We start from the raw sequence: 15,593 nt of genomic DNA, 5'->3' as shown, positions 1-15,593 counted from the left end.
AGCTCCATCACCTCTCCTCCACCCTCAAGAATTAACATATTTGCTGCCACTAATGCTTTCAACAGGACTGAATTAAGGCTTCTGTTGTTGCCTCATCAAATTCTCCTTCTAATTTTGAATACCCTAAATGCAACACTTACCCTTTGGAGCTCCCTGAAAATGTGAAGTCCATGTAGGTTTAGGTAAGCTGCTTGTGTTTGCAGCAGGTTCCATGCTGGAAGCTACAGTGGGTTTTGAAGGTGGTACAACAAGGCTTGGTGTAGGATTAGAACTTTTATCACAATTCACCAGTGGCTGCTCAGGAGCTTTGGGGGAAGGCGGCTTAAGGAGTTCAGTTTGCATTTTCAGAATTTGTCCAAGGGGGTCAAATTCTTTAGACAGTCTTTTGAAAGGTTTTTTGGAAGCAGTTTTTTCCTGGTCTGGGGGCTCTGAAGAGTTAGCTGAGCTACTTGATGAAGTGTGTCTCGGGGAGGGTGATTTAGGTATATCTGCTACAGGATTTGGATTAGAACTGAAAACAGCTGCTTTGCAATATTCCCCACTTTTACATTCTGTGTCAATAATCAAACGTTCCTCATCAGTATCACTATTGCAAAAAGAAATGGGAGTCTCATTTACTTCTGTAACTTCAGATTCTCTCTTGAAACTATCAGTTTTAGCTGAAGTAGTTAACTTTGTACAAGTGTCCAATACTTTGTTTGTGGCCGTACCATGTTGCTCATCCTTTAACTCAACTTCATCTGAATTGAGGCCTATAAATGAGGAATTTTCTTCAGAATCAGTCCACCCGGCATCACCATTCGATGATGGCAGCTGTGTCTTGTTCACATTCTGCACATTACTACATGCTGAAAATCCTTGCTCATTAACTTTACTTGTTCCCTCCTCAGCACCATCGCTTACAGTAGTTACCAACTGTTTCTCTATTTTTAGCTTGTCTGATAGAGTTTTACATACATTAGCAGGAGTATTTTCCGTTTTGGATGTCTTCAAGGGCTTAGATGTTGCTCCAAAGGTCTCCAATTCTGTGACATCATTGTCAAAGTCTAGATCCATGTGGTCCAGAGTCGGAGTCCTCCTTAATTGACAAGCATCAGGAGGCATCTTCATATAACAAAGAAAAATTAATCAACAATAAAGTGCATCATACCAAAGTAAAACAAATTGCTAAATCCAATGCAACAGAGATGCACAAAATGTTGTACCCACCAGACATTATTTTGAAGACCGAAAGAAAAATATTTCAGTAATTTATGTATAAAACACCTCTAAAGCTAAGAGTCACAAGAGCCTTTCAAAATATGAGTAAAGGGAACAAACAATATGAAAACTGCCACCTATGTAAGGCACACAAACAAATATATTTAAAGAGGGCACACATCAGTAACCAGCCTAAATTGGATAGAAGCATTTAAGAAGAGAGAGATACATTAAAAAAATCCTCCATAATTCGGTGATAATAATGGAGAGAACCTTGTTTTCCCCCCAGTATCACTGCAGAACACAAAGATCAAGGAAATAAGCTAGCATATTTTTGAAAAGACAGACAGCTACATACGTTCCACTGAAACATATTTTCCTTAAATGGATTGTCCATCAACACAGCAGAGACTGGAATAATTGAATTTTTGGACATCAGAGAGTCCAGCGGGATTTCATGAAAAATTTGGTTCTTCTCTCTCACTGTCATCTCTTTTTTTGGGAGTGGTGAGTCAATATAAATCACTTTGACTGGTTTGGCACCTTTTAAGAGGAAGAAAGGGTTTATGTTTATCATATTCTAAAGAAAAATCATTAGGCAATTTAAATATTAAACTTCGTCCCTCCAACTTGTGTTCAAAACCATTTTACATTCCTTTCTATTGCTTATTCATTGGGGAACAAATACATCTAAGAAAAGTGAAATTTATCAGGACCCCAGGGCAGTAATATGAAATATGTTGACAGGTTACTTCAGTTTCACATATTATTTAAAGTGCTGCTCTATCCTGAAAAGTTAATTTGTAAAATTAGCATTTTGGGGTTTCACATTCATTATCTCTCACCGATTCCCATATCAAATATATTCAGTTTGCAAATAAAAAAAGATATATTCTCCAACTGCCAGCCCCACAAACTGATCTAGGGCTCTGAGTGTCAAGCTTGGTTTTATCCATTTCATGTCTCATTATCAGCAAGGAATGTTCAGCAACCTAAACTATATCCTTAGCCACAGTCAGCTGTAATGCCCTCCTGTTTTTAGACTTTGCCTTAAGTGCAACATTCATATCATAGACTCCACTGTCTTCAGATTATGTTGATACCCTTGAAAATGTAGCTAATTTTACAGAGAAAAAAAAGAAAAATCAGTGAAATTAATCTTTATAAAATCATTTGAAGGTAGGACACACACTTAACCAAACTCTTCAGTATACTTTTCTTGTTTAATTTCAGAGACTAAGACCACCCTCTTAATAACATCACACATGATGGAAGCCTTTTATATGGTAAAGTGTTAATTTAGCATTCTGCAAATTAAAGTGAAAACCATCAAATAGGTATGTATTGAGTCAAACAATTACAGACAAGACAATTATGCTTCATAAACAAATACATGAAATTTGCAAATGTTTGTATTCACTCGCTCCCTGGTATGGAATTCCTATTATCAGGGCTTGTTTACATGAACACTTATTATATAGCAAGCTAAGTTGTGAATCTACCCTGCACCAGCTCATTGCACACTAAAGCTATGTACACACTGCAGCTTAAGTCAGTATAAGTTATTCACATCCCTGAGAAACATAAGCCACCTCTTTGAGCAACGTAAGTTATACTGACCTAAGTGCCAGGAGAAAGCTTCTCCCACTGACATAGTTACTGCCCCTCGTGGAGGCTGGAGTAATTAAGTTGATGGCAGCGCTCTCTCCCGTCGGCTTAGAGTGTCTGCACTAGCAGCGCTACAGCAGCGTAGCTACATCAGTGCAGCCGTGCCACTACAAGCACTGTAGTGTAGCCATAGCCTAAGTGTCCACGTGGTGCTGCGAACAAAACCTTCTGTAGTGCACTTTGATCTATCCCACTTTGAAATGGGAGTAGATTAAAACACAGCAAGGAACTTTTTTAGTGCACAGCACCAGGGTCCATATGAACACAATGTACAGTAGACTGCTGTGGGATAGACTGACACCCAGGCTTGCTGAGAGCTAAGTAAAAGCCCTTGGTTAGTAACTGTAATGGGAGGTGGGACAAAGTATTGCCCTGCCCACCTGACTCCCAATTATTTGCCTTGAGTATTCAAGAAATACTGAAGAAAAAACATTTTTTTTTATTCACACCAAATTTTGAGATTCCATATCACCATCAATTCACAATCCACTGACTTAAGACATTTTAACTTCTTTAACAAACTAGAGAAAACAAAGTGAAAAAATGGTCAGAAGGTAGTAGACGTAGAAAAATGGGGAAGCCTATATTCAAACTCCTACCAGGATTCATCTGGCAACAAAAATATTTGTATTTGCGTGACTTAACTGATTTAGACTAGGGCTGTCAATTAATCCCAGTTAACTCATGCAATTAACTCAAAAAAATTAATCGCGATTAATCGCAGTTTTGAAATTTATTAAATATTGTGGATGTTTTTCTACATTTTCATTTATATTGTATTTGTGTTGTAATTGAAATCAAAGTATATTATTTTTTATTATAAATATTTGCACTGTAAAAATTATAAACAAAAATAGTATTTTTCAATTCACCTCATACCTGTATCTGCACCTGTAGTGCAATCTCTGTCGTGAAAGTGCAACTTACAAACGTAGATTTTTTTTTGGTTACGTAACTGCACTCAAAAACAAAACAACGTAACGCTTCAGAGCCTATGGAAAACAAAAGTATGCAGAAACAGAAGCCTACTCAAAAACAAAACAAATGTAAAACTTCAGGAAGTCCACTCAGTCCTACTTCTTGTTCAGCCCTCTTCTTATTTACAATGTCACCAGAAAGTGAGAAGCAGCATTTGCATGGCACTTTTGTAGCCAGCACTGCAAGGTATTTATGTACCAGATATGCTAAACATTTGTATGCTCCTTCATGCTTTGACCACCATTCCAAAAGACATACTTCCATGCAGATGATGCTCATTAAAAAAATAATGCATTAATTAAATTTGTGACTGAACTCCTTGGGGGAGAACTGTATGTCCCCTGCTATGCTTTACTCGCATTCTGCCATATATTTCATGTTATAGCAGTCTCGGATGATGACCCAGCACATGTTGTTCATTTTAAGAACACTTTCACTGCAAAGTTGACAAAATGCAAAGAAGATACCAATGTGAAATTTCTAAAGATAGCTACAGCATTCAACCCAAGGTTTAAGAATCTGAAGTGCCTTCCAAAACCTGAGAGGGACGAGGTGTGGAGCATGCTTTCAGAAGTCTTAAACGAGCAACACACCGATGCGGAAACCACAGAACCCGAACCACCAAAAAAGAAAATCAACCTTCTGCTGGTGGCATCTGACTCAGATAATGAAATTGAACATGTGTCTGTCTGCACGGCTTTGGATTTTTATCGAGCAGAACCCGTCATCAGCATGGATGCATGTCCTCTGGAATGGTGGTTGAAGCATGAAGGGACATATGAATCTTTAGCACATCTGGCACATAAATATCTTGTGACGCCAGCTACAACAGAGCTATGAGAATGCCTGTTCTCACTTTCAGGTGACACTGTAAACAAGCAGTAAGCAGCATTATCTCCTGCAAATGCAAACAAACTTGTTTGTCTGAGCGATCGGCTGAACAAGAAGTAGGACTGAATGGACTTCAGACTCTAAAATTTTACATTGCATTCAAAAATAAAACAATTTTTTTTGTACATAATTCTACATTTATAAATTCAACTTTCATGCTAAAGAGATTGCACTACAGTCCTTGTATTAGGTGAACTGAAAAATACTATTTTTTTTTTTACAGTCTAAATACATGTAATCAAAAATAAATATAAAGTGAGTACTGTACACTTTGTATTCTGTGTTGTAATTGAAATCAATATATTTGAAAATGTAGAAAACATCCAACAATATTTAAATAAATGGTATTCTATTATTGTTCAACAGTGCGATTAAAATGCGATTAATTTTTTTTAATTGTTTGACCACCCTAGTTTAGACTAAATTACCAGTTTTTTTGTGTGTTTTCCACTGGCAGGAGTGTCTTCTACTAACCTAACTTATTTATATAACAGTACATTGTAACACTGGCCCTTCCAATTCCAGGAAGTTTTTACTAATTTGTTTTATAAAACTATAGTAAATGTTTTTCTGAAGCTCCCTTATTATACAGTCAATTCTTCGATACCATCTCTACCTTACTATATTTTATAAAATTTGCAAGTAACACATTTATTTACTTCACAAAGGGCACAGCTTACAATTTTAAAACACAAGGAGGGCATTTCATTGCAACAACATGATATAAAATAGCAGGTCCAAACTCAATATTAATTGCAATATCTCTAGAGGTCGTTACTATTCTCAGTAACGAGGTAGGACAAGGTCTAAAAATCTATCAGATGACTTTGCTATCAGTTTCTCTCCTTGAGAACAGAGGATTAACTGCAGTAGCTTGGGTTTTTTTAAGTTTACTTTTTATTATAATTGCAATGAAATTGGACCTTTTTTCTTTATAAAAGAAGAAATTTCCTTTTTGGCTCATTTCCAGATTATTATAGAAAACTGCCTCATCATGTTTTCCTTAAATTAATTTATGGAATAAATTAATAACTCCAGCCAAACTACATTAACTGAATTGATTTTTAACTGAAAAGAATAATAATATTGAGCAGAAAGGCCATGATACCTGCATCCTAGATGGCTGCTTCCTCATGAAGTACCAAAATCACAGCTATAAAAAAAAAATAGTTGAATTTTCATGCTCCCTGACTTCTTTTTTTAAAATGAAAGAAAAACCCAAACATGCAGATCATGTTTGAAACACTGAAAAGTAATTCTCAGACAACTAATGGCTTTTATGGGATGGGATGGCACCTCTCAAATAAAATCACAAGGTTTCCTCCCCCCCACACACCCCTTCTGCTTCATTAGAAGGAGTCTTGCTGTTCCTTGATATAGTTAATAGCTTTCACTAAATGGAATTACCTGAGATAGGTATTGGTGTATACTGTTGCTACAATCAACATAGGTCACCATGACAGTGATGTATTGGTTTCATAGGGCTAACAGGAGGAAAAAACTATTTCAGTCAGAAAAATAAGCACACAGAAAACACTCTGGAGATGTGGTGAATATTAAGGTATGCCATTACAGTCAATTTGTTGACCATAACAGCACTTTTACTGTTGACAAAAATATATATCAGACACACATTAAACCATTTTCACTGAATATGATGATAGGAGATGTTAAGTCACATCCATGTTTTGTTTTGTTTTTTAATCTGATTACAGTATGTCTTGGTACACTGATGAATCCATTTTCAGTCATTGGTTTTTGCTTTTCAAAATGATCAAATACAATGGAAACAATATCTGAGTCAAAAATTCTCAAGTTTTGGAACATAATTTTTGTAGGTGTTCATTTGCAAGGAAGAGCAATATACATAGCCTTGAAAAGAACAAATCCTGTAAACTTTCTAAAATGACATTGAAATGATAGGTGTGCCACGTGTATGAAGCAATCTTACTTTAAACCAGTGGTTCTCAACCCTTTTTATCTGCAGACCCATACACATTTTTTAAATCCCTTTGGAAATCTTAGACAGTCTGTGGATCCTGAAGGCCTGCAAACGACAGGCTGAAAACCACTGTTTTAAACACTGAGATTGGTCATGACAATAGGATCAAATGACTCGGGCTACTTCTAACAGATTGAGTGTAACTGATTTAGGCCCAAACTTTTAAAGGTATTTAGGCATTTAGTGCACACAGCATTGCAACACTTAACTGATTCAGGAGTATGTCTACATTACAAAATTAAGTGAACCTTAAGTTACGTTGAGATACAGTCACCGCAGTAATTAAATTGCTTTTGCATGTCCACACTGCGCTTCTTGTGTCAGTGATGCACATGCTCACCAGCAGGGCTTGCACCAATTTAACTGTCAGTTAACATTGCAGGAAGGCTTCTGAAAGGCAACAGTCGACGTAAGCAACGTAATGTCTACACTGACACTGCATTGACCTAACTACATCGACCTAAGTGCTACACCTCTCACAGATGTAGAGTTATTAAGTCGTTGTAGTGGGCAAATTACATAGATAGGAGCTACATTTTACTGTGGATGCTTACAGAGCTAGGTCGATGTAAGCTGCCTTATGTCAACCCAACTCTGTAGTATCAACCAGGGCTCAGTCTCATTTTCAAAAAGGATTTAAACACTTGGAAGCCAAAAAGTGCTTCAATCCCCTTTGAAAATGAGATTTAGGCTCCTAAATCAGTTAGAAAAGCTACTATAAACCTCTGGAAAGACTGTTGTGAACAGTCTACTAATTTTCTATGGGCCGATCAAGTCTAGGGCCTAAGCTCATCCCTCTCTCTGCTTTTGTTGGTTTTATTTTGTATTCATTTTTTCCTTTGCTTTTCTTTATTTTCTGATCCTAGTCACGAATGCTATGCCGATTGACTTGAGGACAAGGAATTTCTCAGATTTTACCAATGACCCCTAGGTCATAGACTTGGTGTTGCCTTAACATTCTGATGGCAGTGCCACTGGTTCCTGTCACCAAGAAAAAGGGGGAAACTACACCTACCTATGAGACTGTGCCTCTAATCCACCCTTTCTAGTCAGAGTTTACCATGGACCAGACTCTGTATGCCTAAGGAAAGAGCCATAGCCCCATCAAGAAGCGGTCTAAAATGACTACTCCCCATCTACCACCAGACCAGAAAAGGAGCACTATTTTCTTATTTTTCCCTTCTCTTGTCTTCTCTTTGTTGGTCCATGGTGTTTATGCAAACTGATTTGACAAAACTTAAAGGTCCTGAATGCTCTATCTGAAACATAATTACCATTCCCTCGTTAAGAAACAAAGCTATTTTTTTAACTTGTAATTTTTTCCTGCACATTTAGATTAATTAAGTAGAAGGGTTAACGTAGTATGATTACTGAGAAGTTAGATCTGAGACCATTAAAAAGAATCCTCAGCTACAACGATAGCAGTGGGGTGCAAAAGAAACATCTAAGTAATCTTATAACAACGACAACAGAAAGCACATATTATTTGACTAATAATTCATATTGTCACAGGGAATCAATGTACAAGCATAAGTATGCATAAGTAGGGAAAGACTATTTGGACAGTTAGGATTTTTAAATTCTCTTATCTGTGTACCTCTGGAAAAGTGACTATAGAAACCACAAACCCTGTGAACAAAAACATACTGTACCTGCAACAGTGATCATTTTAACAGAAACTGGTATTTCCCACTGTTCCTTGTAGTTTAGGCCATGATTATTCAACAAAGTAAACAATGACTGACTATTTAAAACTATTTGTGGACAATATTTTAAAGCAAGTTTTTCAGCATTTGGATCCAAACTAATGTCCTGAAACAAATTAATAAAAAAAATAAATTAACAGTGACATTTTAAACATTAACAAGCAAAAACAAGTTAATTTCAATATCCAGGTTTTTTTAAATTACTGAATAAAAAAAATATTTGAAAACAAATATTCAAATACAACATTAATGTTCAAGTTCAGAATCAAAGAAACTTTAAGGCAAGACCCTAAAAGTGTTCTCTGAATCCTGTACATACACCTTGTAGCACAAAAAATTACCAGAAAAAAAAAAAAAAAAAAGGAACAAAGAAAAGCAATAAACAGCTGCATGATGCTTAACAAAAACAAAACAAAAAAACAAAAAACACACATTTAGAAGATCATCATTACCTTATGGGCCCAGATATAGCATTAACAGTTTCCCCACAAAAAAAAACATGGTGAAGTTAAATATGCAGGCACACATCAGTGATCTGAGTAAATATTACCTTTCAAGAACGTTAAACACAAAATCCACATATAATAAACGCACGAAATATAGAATTAAGATTATGAAACTTGCAAGAAATTATGCCTGTGGATCTACACAAACATGAGGAACTTGGAAGCATGGGGTGATGAGATGAGGAGAGCTGGAAAGATCAGAAGGGGCAATGTGGGGAACTCAAGAGCAGTTCAGGACAGTACAAGAATGTGGGGGAGAAGGAGGAACCACCAGCTATTTCTTCCTTTCTTTCAAGGTTCTTGCCAGTGAACTACATGTCTCCTGAATGGTCAATGCATAGCTCGTGAACATAGCTCCTATATTAGTGTACAACAAGTTATGTAGAATAAATATTTTTGTAAAAAAGTCACATTACACGGCATCTGTAATAGGAGACAACTGCTTCTTATCACTTTTTTTATTTAAGGATACTAGCAATAATTTAAGATATCTTTTCAGGAAATAATCTAGCATATAGCCTAATAAACTGTTTAACTCAAAGACTGAGTTCACATTCTGTGACAAATAAATTCCCACAATGAGAAAAAAAATCCTTTGTAAACTAACTTTTTTGTATAATCAAACTCTTTTTATTACATATATATTGATATTTTAATACAAAAAAGATAATTTTTAAATTAATACAAAAATAAATCCTTAACCAGAGTACTGCAAACAATAGCTCTATCTAAATTCATTAGAGGTTACAGATAGCCGACACGTAACATTCTAAGGGCCTCATCCAATGTCTATTGAAGTGAATGGAATTTACTGCAGTGAGCATCGGATCAGGCTGTTAGTGCTATTTCAAACTTTAAAAATGGTAGGATGATTGTTGTAACAGAAACGCTACATTGATCATGCACCACTAAAAAGAATGATGTGAATTACATTATTAAATACATTATAACAACAATTGTTACTCACATTGTGCATAGCAGAAGCTTTCTGTTCTGGAGTTGCAACAGATGCTGCAGTTTTATAATCTACAGATAGCTGTAGTTGCGTATACATGGCAGGTGACAATACTTTAACAAATCTTGCCTTTCCCTTGAATAAAATAAAGCAGCATCAGACATTTATTGGCATCAGTGTTGGGATTTTATATTAGATTTTTTAGGTTGAAAATATTATTTACATAAATTCCCTCTAAAAATTTATGATTCTCATATTTTAGTGATATTCATATAGAACGGTTACCTTCCAGTCCCCAAGATAAATTTACTTATTACCTAAGCCAGAGGTGGGCAAACTACGGCCCACAGGGCCATCCTGCCCAGCCCCTGAGCTGCTGGCCGGCCCCGGTCCCGGTCCCTCCCCTGCTGTCCCCCCTCCCCCGCAACCTCAGCTCGCCGTGCCAGCAGTGTGGCTGGCTCTGGCCGGGCGACGCAGCTCAGGGGCAGACTTGCCAATGAACACAGGGTGCCTTGGCATGGGCCCCCCCACTAACAGGGGGACCCAGGGACGGGGACTCGGGCAGCTCAGCACCAGCACACCCCCCCCCAGGGGGAGGGGCTGTACTGCAGGGGTAGGGGAGCAGGTGGGCAGCGGGAGTGCGGACGGAGAACTGAGGAGGAGCACCGGGAGGCCGCGCAGCCGGCCGGAGAGAAGCGGCACCCGCTACTTCTCTCCGGCTGCATGGCTGCCCCTGCTCCTCCTGAGTCCTCCACCCATGTTTGCAGGGCCACATTACGAAAGGGGCTGGGGTGTGGTGGATAGGGAGTGGGGTCCCTGGGAGCGATTAGGGGCGAGGATCCCAGGAGGGGATGGTCAGGGGACAAGCAGCAGGGGGCATTGGATGGGTCAGCGATCCTCGGGGGGGCCGTCAGGGGGTCGGAAGTGGGAGGGGGCAAATAGGAGGCGGGGGGCAGGCTGTTTGGAGGGGCACAGCCTTCCCTAGCCGATCCTCCATACTGTCTCGCAACCCCAATGTGGCCCCAAATAGTTTGCCCACCCCTGACCTAAGCAATATGTCTTGCAAGTTGTAACCTATAGTCCAAGCATAGAAGAATGATCTCAATCAGTGTAGCATTACATAATGTAATGCATGTTTAATTCAAGTTATCAGAAAATTTTATGAGAGAGAGATGTTACCAATGCAAGTAGATTTTTCTCCAGCTTCAAGGTCAACTCTGTGCTAAATTTGCCTCCCATGATACTGGTGATTTCATGGAGAATGTAAAATTCAGGGTACTTCTTTACATGTCCAATACAAGCACTTAAAAATTGCTAAAAAAAAAAATAAAAAAAGGATGTTACATAGCCTATGTATCAATACAATAACAGTTTCATAAAAGTTAGAATGCTGCAAAAGTTACATCTGCCTGTATTTTTAGCTATGAGAAAAAACCTTTATTTCATCCATTTCTGTGAATGGATTTGTTAAAAATATTTCTTTATTCTTCTTTAGAATTCAGTTTAACAAATTGTGACAAGAGGAAAAAATGAGGTTGGTAGGAGGCTACTTGTTGTTTTTCTTAAAGCACTACCACAGAAAGGAGATGGGTAGGTGCTCAAATAACAATGTGATGGAGGAAACAACAGATAAGAACCTAGAGAGACAGAGGTTAAGAGACAGGAATGGAAGTTGCAAGATGTAGATTCTATTCTTGGATCTGGCACTGAGTCACTGTGTGGTCCATGGCAAATCACTGGGTCCCAATTTTTAAAAACTGGTCTTCAAAAATATCCACAAATTGTGGGCACAAATGCAATTAAGGTCACCTGGCAGTTTAAGTATTTGATTATGCCCACAAATCAGGTACTGAAGCTACTAAATCACCTTAACTGCACTTACCCATTTGCAGCTACAAAAACAGGAGTTTGTGTAAGGACCACATTTTCAGGCTGGTCTTAGGCTAGGTCTACACTACCCGCCTAAATTGGCGGGTAGAAATCGACCTCTCGGGGATCGATTTATCGCATCCCGTTGGGACGCGACAATCGATCCCCAAATCGGCGCTCTTACTCCACCAGCGGAGGTGGGAGTAAGCGCCATCGACAGAAAGCCACAGAAGTCGATTTTGCCGCCGTCCTCACAGCGGGGTAAGTCGGCTGCGATATGTCGAATTCAGCTACGCTATTCACATAGCTGAATTTGCGTATCTTAAATCGACTCCCCCCCTGTAGTGTAGATGTACCCTTAGATTTCTCAAGCCTCAGTTTCTCCAACTGTAAAATGCGCGAGACTACAGTATACCATCATACCATTCTTTATAAAGGTAGCAGAAAATAAGCTGCTACCAGATAATGGGACACGATTCTCTGCATGGGGCATGTGTGATTGCTGAAAGTAGATAATTAAGCCATTATAATTATAAAATGTGGAAACATGCCAAACTTGGAAGAATTACATTCCAAAATTCAGAAGGAACAAGTAAGGGAATATGAAAGCCTTTGGCTAAGTTATACGTTGGTTTTAAGACTAGAGGCAGTATTAAAAGAACTAATTTGGTTTTCCATATTTAGTAAGGGATTAAGGGAGTATAGAGAAAAATTAAACATCTGCAGGCCTAGTTCTCTAGGGGAAAGATCTATAAGTGTGAAAATTATTAAAGGCAGAGATCAGTATGGGTTTATTTAAGAACGGATTGTCTAGATCAGTATTCTGAACAATCAATTGACAGAATAAAGTAGAAGAAAATATATTCTGTAATTTATCATAAAAGCATTTGGTACTTTACCACACTATAGATTACTCTGATCCAGAAAGCTCGGAAGTATTGTAGAACCAAAGACAACTGGTACAGATGAAATGTTTTAGGGAAATGAAATAGGTCTTGATAAGAAAAAACAGTATGGGGTGGAGAATCTTAGTCAGTTACTATTTGTATTGTGGTAGCACCTATATGCCCTAGTCATGTACCAGGGCCTCAGAATGCTAGGCTCTGTACAAACACAAAACAAAAATAGGTTTGTTTTTTTTTGGCTGTTTTTCCACTGCATAAAATAACCTGAGTTGATAATTTCAAAAGTGGCTAAAAGTTCCTAAGATCTTGTTTTGCGGGTTTTGCAGAGGATGAGGCAGGAACAAACAAAAGCAGGGAAACAGATTAAGGTACTCTTCCTATCTCCCACACATTTTTCCCAATTTTAAAAGCCTTTAAAAAAATAATTCCAACGTCTTTTTTTTCTTCTTTAAGAAGCCAGCTAAGTCACATGTGACCGTGGTATTTAAGATCCATAGGTAACATTTGCTGTTCTGTTGTACTGGAATTTACACAGTGAGGGAAAAGCTCTCAGAAAACTTTTGGAGTTTTGGGTAGAATGCAAATAAATATTTATTACTACTAATACAATAAGTCTACATAATGAACAATCAAGCTGTAATAATCATTGTTGATACAGTATATGACAGCAAAAGGGGTACTTAAAAGTATGATTTTTATTCAGATACCAATCTGTAAATATATATTTAGGCCTATCAGTTTGCACTGAACTAGTTAAGTCTTTCAGCAAATAAGCAACTTTCTTTGTAGGCTCAGCCTTCTAGTTGGACTCTGAAACACCGTTAATCATTCCTTTTTCATGGTATCTATTTTATATAGGCTTCAGGTGAAAGATGCAAGGGTAAAGAGTAGGGGAATGTCCCCTGTGGAAACACATTCATTTGCACATGAACCCTGGATGCGGAGACAAATTACACTAGTTTCACATCATGTACTCAGGGACTTTAGTAATTCATTACTTGCACCTACTAAAAATTATTCCATTCTCTATCCACAATTGCTGCTTCAAAGATGACTGGAGGCAAGTAATTTTGTTAAATATAAATCACAGACTAAAAGACATGGAGGAATGAAGCCACATTTTGTGACCAGCTGTAGGGTCCTCTGGTTTAAAAAAAAAAAAAAAAAAAAAAAAAAAAGACACAAAATGCAACAATAGACAATATATAACAAGGTATATAACAAAGGAAGGCAAATCTCAATTTTAAACAAATTTGTGTTTTTATTCCTTATTGTTTCTTTTCTGAAACAAAGCTATAATGTAGAATGGGATTCTAATCATTGTGTTTACCCAAACTATTTCTCAACTACAGAACAAATCTGTCTTGTGTACTAGAAACGACAAAGCAAGAAAATGTTAAGGTGAAATAAGATCAGCCTCATTACCAAATCTAGCTGAAGTAACTATCACTAACAAATATTATAATTATTATGTATGGACCAAGCCAGTGCTCTATGCTACAAGATAGAAAGTAAAACATTTTCCATCTGGAAAAGTTTACTATTTGAACACAATAATAGGCTATTTCATGTCAAGGTAAGTCACTACCAGAAATATATACAATTATCAAAATGTTTTATTTTATAGTATTTTCTCCACTTCATCTCTAATAAATAACTTTTAATTAAAATTTATATTTGTGTAGCGGGGTGAGCACCCGCTCCAGCCCTGGAGGGGTTGGAAAAGCCCTGCTGAGGGCTGGGGCTGGGCAAGGGAGTAAAACACTGGCTGACTGGGGAAGTGGCTGCAGCTGGGGCCACACCCCAAACCAAGCAACTGGGCCTTATAAGACCAGGGAAGCCAGAGGGAGGAGTCTCTCTTTGACTGGAGAGGGAGACAGGCCTGGCTACTGGGGAACTCACCTGGGGACCTAGAGTGAGGCAGGGCTGGGGAAAGGCCTTAGTTGCTGGGAAGCCCTAGGTCAGCAATTCCCCAGGCTGCAGGGCCTAGTCTTAGGCCCACCTAGGTATTGGGCTTGCAGGGGGGCAGCCTGAGGGTGGGTAAAGGCAGCTAGTCCAAACCCCTTTGCCTATGATGAGTGGCTGATACTGCAGTCTGCCCCAGTGAATGGGGGCTAGATGGAGACTGGGCAGTAGCCAAAACTGAGGTGACGTGGGGATAGTGGGTGGGGAAACCCAGAGAAAGTGGGGTACTGCCAGGGGGCAGCACCCAAGACAAGGGCACCGGGGTCCTGGGAGGAACACGGGGGCCAGAGGACAGGCAGATCACCGGCCTGCACAGGGAGCTCCGGAGCTGGAACGAACTAATTCCCGAGATGACCAGCAGGAGGAGCTGCAGGGGTGACTCTGCACTATTACAATTTGCCAATTTCATATTCAGGGCCGGGGTGGGGAGAGAGGAAGATAAGTGCAGGAATAAGGCAGAAATTCAGCTCTTGACCTTCATATTCTTATGATGCTCTTATTTTTGCCATTCACTATTTAACAGTTCTAAAGGAATATGTACCACTGTAACAGAAAATACATGAGAACTAACAGAAGGCTGCCTTCACCCTATTTCACTATGACATATGACATCAGATAGATAACATTGCCTTCACTTTTCTATGATAGTGATTTTGAGTGAGTCCAAGGAGGTATAACAAGGTCTTATCTCATACTCCAGGGGGAATTCTGTGCCAAAAAAATAAAAATTATGTGCACAATATTTTAAAGTTCTGCAAATTTTATTGGTCAATAAATAAATGTGGCTCCAGCATGGCAGTGTGGAGCACAGGCCACTGGCTGCATTGAGGTGTGAGATCACCCTGAAGCTCCCACCTTCCCCTGTACAGGGACACAGTAGTGAGGCTGCACCTGCCCCAGTGCAAGGGCTGGGCCTGCCCCAGAAACACCTTGGGGCCCTGCCCAGCT

At 38.7% G+C, this 15,593-nt stretch overlaps 1 protein-coding gene across 3 annotated transcripts in view; it reads right to left on the bottom strand.

Annotated features, from left to right (window-relative positions):
* The window catches only part of ICE2 (interactor of little elongation complex ELL subunit 2), a 56,404-nt gene that overhangs the window by 23,063 nt on the left and 17,748 nt on the right, over positions 1–15,593 (bottom strand). For all 3 annotated transcript variants that reach the window (XR_004647418.1, XM_034783565.1, XM_034783566.1), the window contains 5 exons: positions 11,086–11,220; positions 9,919–10,041; positions 8,392–8,551; positions 1,559–1,743; positions 141–1,104 (listed from right to left, as the gene is read on the bottom strand). Coding sequence is in view for 2 of the 3 variants with exons in the window: in XM_034783565.1 (XP_034639456.1) it covers positions 141–1,104; positions 1,559–1,743; positions 8,392–8,551; positions 9,919–10,041; positions 11,086–11,220 (1,567 nt within the window). In the remaining variant the exon portion in view is untranslated. The remainder of the gene's footprint in view (positions 1–140; positions 1,105–1,558; positions 1,744–8,391; positions 8,552–9,918; positions 10,042–11,085; positions 11,221–15,593) is intronic.

Source organism: Trachemys scripta, chromosome 10 (genome assembly GCF_013100865.1).
Source record: "Trachemys scripta elegans isolate TJP31775 chromosome 10, CAS_Tse_1.0, whole genome shotgun sequence".
Taxonomy (NCBI): Eukaryota; Metazoa; Chordata; order Testudines; family Emydidae; genus Trachemys; species Trachemys scripta.
Note: the sequence above shows the minus strand (reverse complement) of the source record. Positions and strands in the feature narration are given on the sequence as shown.